This window comes from Thrips palmi, unplaced genomic scaffold (assembly GCF_012932325.1).
Source record: "Thrips palmi isolate BJ-2018 unplaced genomic scaffold, TpBJ-2018v1 HiC_scaffold_15, whole genome shotgun sequence".
Taxonomy (NCBI): Eukaryota; Metazoa; Arthropoda; class Insecta; order Thysanoptera; family Thripidae; genus Thrips; species Thrips palmi.
In genome coordinates this window covers 1,468,463-1,475,848 of record NW_023144624.1, presented here as the reverse complement: position 1 = coordinate 1,475,848, position 7,386 = coordinate 1,468,463, and the positions used below count along the sequence as shown (strand labels likewise).

Sequence of the window (7,386 nt, the reverse complement as noted above, 5' to 3'; positions counted from 1 at the left end):
CTTAAACCATTGCCTCCAGTACCTCCACTGGAACCACCTCTAAATCCGTGAAGATGTGCATATTCCTCTAGGACAATTTCTCATGAAAATAAAAGCCAGCTAAAATTTAGTAAAGTTTGTTCAACAAAACTTGGCACAGAGGTGTCACTAGCACAAGTCAAAGGCAAATGGCTTGCAACAACCATTAGTAAATATGTTCATTTTATTGTCAGGAACCTGAGCTCGCGCTACATACGTGTTAACTTGTGGGAAGAAATAAAGAAACTAGCAATTGAAAAACAGTAACATTTTAAGTTTATTTTTAATATCCTTTTACAGTTAAGATTCAAACAAATGTCCATGGACGTGACTAAAATACATGGTATGCCGTCCATAAGAAAGTAACTAGACTAAAGCTAAACATTACATCTTGTACATAGCACCTTACCACAAACTCTGACAAATTAGAAACAAAATTGTTTTAGCAAAAATTTTCCCTCACAAAAAAAAAATCAACAAAACAAACAGAACAAAAAACAAAAATAAACCTTTCACGGCACAGCACTTGACGCGTCGCCCGTCCTTGTCTCGAAGTGGAATCTTCGTTTGGTGTGTTACGAGACTCGACAGCCCGCCTCGGGGATAGGCATCCCAACGTGCACCAGCTCGACGCGCTAGGGCTCATCATCATCATGACGCCGTTCAACAAGTTAACATTTCAATTTTGAGTCACACTTGGGTTCAGACAACATTAGTATGTACGACAAATTGAATTTAAAGCAAGTTTCATGGTTAACACTGCGTCTGGGATTTAGCGACAGCAAGGGGGTTAGTCGCGGCGCGGTAAAGCCCCGAGCGAGCGAGGCCCTGAGGCCGCGACGCTACGGTACGCTACGCTACGCTACGCGAGGCGAGCATGAGGCGAGGCGCTACAGGAAGGGCTCCGTCCAGTACTTGACGGTGGGGCCGGTGGCGCAGGACGGGCCGGCGCAGCGCTCGCCAGCCTTCACCCTGCTGCGGTGCTTCACGTCCTTGGGCTTGAGCACGCTGCGGTGGTTGCTCAGCATGCGGCTGGGCGTCAGGATGGACTTGTTGCTCAGCCCCGTCGCCTCCAGGAACGTGTCGTAGTTGGCTAGGGAGTTGGGGGCGAGGGGTGCGAGCTGGGCCAACTGCTGCGCCAGCGTGCCCGCCAGCACGGGGCCGAGGTTGACGGCGAGGCCGTTGGCGCTGGCAGATAGCGGCGACGGGGCCTCGGCCGGCGCCGTCAGTAGGGGCAGCGCGTCCGGGGCGTCCTGCAGGACGTGTCCCGGGCCGGGGACGGGGACGGGGCCGTGGCCATTCAGTTTGAGGCTCTCCGCGCCGTCGCCCTCGAGCCTCGGCCTGCCGTCGCCGTTGGCCTCGGCCTTGGTGTCGGCCTCAGTCTCCACCGCAGGGGTGTCCGTCTCGCCCAGGCCTTCGATGTCACAGTCGTCCAGGTTGAATTCCTCGAAATTCCGCCTGAGCGCGTCACTGGATTCCTCCAGGTCCGAGGAGGGGGTCGTGGCGGAGACCACGGTGGCTGTCGTCGGGCTGGAGGGTGCGGGTGAGGCTGGCGGCGGCGTCGTGGGGATGGAGGGCACGGTCCTGGGGTCGTCGTCCTTGGCGTCTTTGGTGGGCGTGGGTGACTTGGTGGCCCTGGTAGGGCGCTGGGCCACGAGGCGGGGTGGCTTGGGCGGCAGCGCGGGCGGCGTGGGGCGGCGCGGCGCCTCCCTGGCGACGTCCTTGGCGGCGCTGCCGGTGCTGTTGTACCAGGCGGGCGGCTCGCTTGAGGGCGGCTCGCTTGAGGGCGGCGGCGGCGGTGACTCCTCCACGGAGCGGCGTCCGCGGCGCAAACGCGCCGACTCGGGCCCGCGCTCTCGGTGCCGGCCGCGACGCTCTTCCTGGAAGTCCTCCTGGTCGCGGAGCAGGATGAGGTTGACGCACTCCAGCACGGGGTTGTCCTGCGACACACCAAACGGTATAAATTCGTAAGGTTGGGTTAGGTTAAGAGCCACAACAATCACGTCATAAACGAAATACCGTGCCAACGATCGCAACGTCATGTTCTGGTTACCTGGAAGCAGACAGCCTTGTCCTTGTCGGCGCTCCTGAGGGACGCCGCCATGCTGGCCAGCTCCAGGCACTCCCTGTTCATGTCGTTGTAGCTGGCCACCACGTCGGGGGGCGGCGTGACCGCCATGTTGTCCTCGATGAAGTCGGCGGGCGGCTCCACGATGCAGGCCGTCTCGCCGTTGAGCAGCGGCAGCACGGTGGTTGCCGGCGGCCCGCGCGTCGCCGTGCCGAGGCTGCCGAGGCCGGGGAAGCCAGTGGGGCCGGGGGGCGGCCCCACCAGCTCCAGCACCCGCAGCGCCGCCTCCTGGTGCCTCAGGTGGCTCATGGCGTCCACCACGGTCTCGTGCGCCTGCACGCACGCCGAGTCCTGGCCGCACGTGTGGTTCTCCACGATGAGCTGCGAGGGCGTGGCGGGCGTGGAGGGCGCGGCGCCGGTCCTGGCCGCGGGGTGCGGCGGCGAGAAGGCCGCGGAGGGCGCCGCGTGCGCGCCGCGCAACCGGGAGATCTCCACCTGCTGCTGGTGGATGATGGCGTCGCGCTGCGCCAGCTGCGACCGGATGGCCTTCTGCTCGCGCCGCAGCCGCGCCTCCAGCGCCACCAGCGCGCGCAGCACCAGGGCGAGCTGGTGGTCGCGCAGATCGTTGCCCGCCTTGAGCCTGGCCGAGTACGCCGCCACCAGCTGCCGGCACCGCGCCGTCTGCAGCTTCAGCGCCGCGCGGCTCTCGTCCAGCTCGCGGCGCAGGGCGGCCATCTCGCGGTCAACCTGCAACAGGGGAAGAGGAGGGGCCGTCAGGGCGGGTGTGGAGATGGAGAGCCATCGCGGCAGCAGTCGGGTGCCTGCACTGTGCCAAGTGTTCCCGCTTGGACAAGTCGAGCCTCGGAGCGCCTGTAGAGTAGGCCGCCCGGCGCGCGGCTGTGTGCGGTACGGAACCGGCTGCCTACCCGCCATTACCATTACCATTAAGGGCTAGACCACACATGATCGTATGCCATTTCGGGCCGAGCGCCCGGCTGGCTGCTTGAAGCGCACCTCGCCGTCGCGACGCGCGACGCGAGCCATCCGTCAGGATCGCGACAGCATCGCATGGCGCGGGCCGTACACCCAGACAGCACGGACAGCACACAGCGGCCGACCAGTGCCACCTGTCGGCCTGTCGGCGCGGAGGCCCCCGGGCCGGTGGGCGTAGAGGGTGTCGCCGACGTGGAGGCCGACTCGTAATTTTCGCATCGAGTATCGAGTGCTGTCGGTGAGACTAACACGGTGTAGCCGTTCTCTGGGGAGTGGGCGGGCCTTGGGGCGGGATGGGCTGGGAGACCGAACGAGTCGGCGGGCTGGGTGCGACTCCAGCTACGCATGCGAAAGCGAAGGGAGGTGCCGGACTGGGTCCTTGCTGTCACGGTGGAGACGACGAGTTGGGTCGCAGAACCGAAATGCAACGGGCGCAACGGACGAAGAAACGCAATAAAAAGCGGCAGGCAGCCCGTTCGATGAATTGCTTACGTCCGAGTCATGCAGCGTAATCCTGTGCTATCAGTGTGCACCCTGGCTTTCGTAAGCTTCCTTCGCTAACAATGCGCGGTATTGACACTCATCGAGCAGCTTCCACCGTGGTGCAAAAAAAAAAGAGATTTTATTTTTTGCAGTTTTGGCGCGGCGTTCGTCGCGTGGTCGCCGCGTCACCCCGCGTCCTTCACCCCGCCCCCGAGTTTTTCACACCGCCCCGAGACACTCCGCAGCGCTCCGCAGCGCTGCGCAGCCACCACGTCTTCGCCGAGTCCTCGCCGAGCAGAGGTCCCCGCGGTCCCTATAAGGCAGCAAGCCAGCGACGCGGATGGACATGGACTTGGTCGCGAGGTGCGAGGCCTTGGACACCGTGGGCCAGCCTGGCAGGCTGGGTGGGCGCAGGACCAAGGATCTCGGACGGGGGAGAGAGCGGGGGACCAGTTTACGTTTTTACTTCATTTCTAATCTCTGTTCGCCTGACAGCGGACGCGCCAAGTGTCGTCGAAACCGCAACGAGAGTGCAATAACCTAATCTAGACTCCTTAATTGATATTACTTTCCAAGTTTCCAAATGACTGCGCCGCGGGTCAACCAGTCCGTGTTGCACGCTGCGGCTCGCGCCGCGCTGCCATGCTGCCTGTCGCAAGTATTGCTTTCAGAATTTTATCACCCCTCCCCTCTCCTCTCCATAATTCATGTTTCTCATGGCACAATGCGCCACGGCGCACGGCGGCGCAGCGCGGACAGCTGGCTGCCGCTGCCGCTCGCGGAGTCGCGGGGGAGGCAAATGGGCGTGCAGCAACAGACAAGAGTCCGCGGACGGCAGGCCGGCAGGCCGGCAGGCAGCCACAATGGGAATGGGAGGCGTGTGGTGTGTCTTTCCCTCGAAGGCTCCCCTGTCCGCCTTGCCTGGCCCCTCCACACACGCACACACACTCACCAGCATCAATAATAATTGAATTGTTATCCCGCCACTCGCAGGCATGCGTGCAGTGTGTAGTTCGAGCCGAACAGCGCCTCGCGTCGCTCCGTCTCTCTCGCACTCGCACAAGCCTGCGCGGAACCGGCGGAACGCCCCACGAGTGCGAGGGAGACAGAGCTACGAAATCGTAGAGAGGGACTCCGGAAAAAGCGGGAATTATTGCGCGTACCGAGTCCCGCGGGCAGTGTGGCTGCGCCTCGCGCCTCGCTGCGCCTCTGTGCCCGGCCCCGGCCGCTACACGTCGCTGTTGCAATATTTGCCCCGCCCCGCCCCCCCCGCCCCGCGCCGCCCCGCCCCGCCCCGCCCCGCGCCGCCCCGCCGCGGCGTGTGGATTCCGAGCCTTATCAAAGCACTCAGCGCCTAGAGTCCTAGCCGCACCGAACGAAAGCCTATTAGCCGTCAGGCCAGGCCGGGCCAGGCCGGGCCAGGCCGGGCCAGGCGCACCGAGACCACGCCGTCAGCCTTTTTTCGCTCCCGCCTGCATTTTGGCGCACTTTGCTGCCGGGAACGCGGCGGAGGAGGAAACGCAGATCGTTTAGCCGATAATCGGCGCATCGGGGCGGACGGGGCGGAGCGGCATGAGAAGCGACGCGAGATGACCGCCGTGATGGCTCCGCGCCGCTCCGCTCCGCGCCGCCCGGCCCGGCCAGCCCGATAAGCCCCCGTAATCTGCCTTCCTTTTGTTTCCCGCGGGCCTCTTTAATTCGGTGGCGTGCTCTTGCGGTGACGCGGTGCAGCCGCCTCTCTCTCTCTCTCTCTCTCTCTCTCTCTCTCTCTCTCTCTCTCTCTCTCTCTCTCTCTCTCTCTCGCACCCCGGAGGGACGCCCCTTGAGTGCGAGCGAGACGCGGCGGCGGCGACAGAATCACTGGTTCGAGTTCTGTGACGTCCGCCAATTGGAGGGCCGCCTCGGCCGCCGCGAAAGGGCGCGTCATGCGGCCGCCTCGCGCGACGCCGCGACGCCGCGAAGCGTGATTCAGCCTGGCCGAGGGCCTGGGGGCGCATGGCGCATGCAGAGTGACGGAGACAGAAACTCATTCAGCGTCACGGCCGCACTGCACAACGGCCGCACAACGATTCCTGCGACGACGAATGCGTGCGTTCGTTTCGCACGCAAAGTACTAGGAAAAACAATACGAACGACACGAGTGGGCATCACGATCACGCATTCGGGCGGATCGTGCGACTTCTCGACTTCGCCCATAAATTCGTACACTGTAAGTCGAAAAGTGAAGTGAGACGCGGCGGGGCAAACCGTGCGTTCGAAAAAAAAGTGAGAGGTTTCGCCTTTTCACTTACAGTGCGCGCTCTCGTTTGAATCGGCCACTTTTTTTCGCACACTGACACGTACTCGTACTGTGTATGCGACGCGAACCTGCACACCTGGCCCCACTCGTGTAAATTTTGTCAGAATGTCAGAAACATGTCTGAAATCCTGATCAAAATTCGCGCACTTCTGAAAGCTGAAATTCTGAAAAATTACTCTGATACTGATGGTTTGAGTTCTTCGGAATAATGGGAGGTGTTTTTGGCTTTCAGAGGTGCGTGACTTTTAATCAGTTTTTCAGACAGGTTTCTGACATTCTGAGAAGATTTACACGAGTGCCGGCTTTCTGACAGCGCCGGAATCGCCGGCCGGGCTTTCGGCTCTCGGCTTTCGTCGCTCGGGCCAGGCGTTCGAAAAGCCGAAAGCGGAAAGCCGCGCGCTGCGGCGCCGATTTCCCGATTTCACGCGAGCGACGCGCCGGACACGCGTTCGGACCGGTGGGCCCAGTCCGGTCCGGTCCCAAGTGACGCAAGCTGCACGCGTGTCGTATATTGTCACCCGGCATGATGGCAGCGGCACGCGTGCGGCACGGCACGGCACGGCACGGCACGGTAGCCATCAACGAGCCGCCGTGATGCAATGCAATGGGGTGCCGTATGGCTGGACGAGGCTGGACGAGGCCCTCGCGGAAGCGACGCCGGTGCCTCCAGAACCACCCGAACCGAACCGAACCGAACCGAACCGAACCGACCACCGACTGGCGGGGCGAACAGTGACGACAGGCACGCGGCCTCTCCACGAAGCGCACGCTGCTCTCGCTCGCCGGGCAGTACCTGCGCGTCGGTCAGGGCGAACCGCAGCCGCTTGGCCACGGGGACGGCGTAGTTGAGCGCCACCTGGATGCCGTCGTCCACGAGGCGGCGCACGGGGCTCATCTTGTCTCGCCCTTGCCCTTGTCCTTGTCTCGGTCACACACACTGCTCGTCCTGACTCGCGTCGTGCAGGACCCTCAGGACAAGCCGCGTCGCACCACTGTCACCTCGAGCGTCCGGGCCGCCGCCTGTAGCGCCCGCCAGACACGGCCGCACACTGACACACACCGCCACACCGCCACAGTGACAGGACAACGCGGCGCAACCCGGCACACCGCAACGCGACAGGGCCGCTATCACGCGTCACCTGCGGGTAGGCCCGCACGCTATCGTCACACACACACACACACACACACACACACACACACACACACACACACACACACACACACAGACATGCAGGTACCAGGCCGTGTGTGTGTGTGGTAGGGCATGGCGCGCCTTGATAACGCGCGCTTACCTGTTACGTGCTAAACAATTTTGTGCACCGCTCTAATCTACTTCTACCTGCAAAGCGACTTTCCGAAGGAATTCCCCGCGGCTGCGGCTGTACTGCGGCCCAGATACGAGGAGCGCGGAAAGGACCCCAGCCAGGCCCGAGGTTGCAGGCTGGGCCAAAAAGTCTGCGACCCAGTCAGTGCTCCTCGAGCGGGGCCTTAGAACCCTTGAAGGTTTCTGTGACGGTCGTCCTGT

General features: G+C 62.4%; 1 protein-coding gene across 1 annotated transcript; it reads right to left on the bottom strand.

Moving 5' to 3' along the window:
- Positions 1–271: 271 nt before the first annotated feature.
- On the bottom strand, positions 272–6,956 carry LOC117641764. The gene is made up of 3 exons (XM_034379363.1): positions 6,655–6,956; positions 2,072–2,833; positions 272–1,958 (listed from the first exon to the last, which is right to left on the bottom strand). The coding sequence occupies exons 1-3, from the start codon at positions 6,754–6,756 to the stop codon at positions 909–911; spliced, it is 1,914 nt and encodes a 637-aa protein (XP_034235254.1). The 5' UTR covers positions 6,757–6,956; the 3' UTR covers positions 272–908.
- Positions 6,957–7,386: the final 430 nt, after the last annotated feature.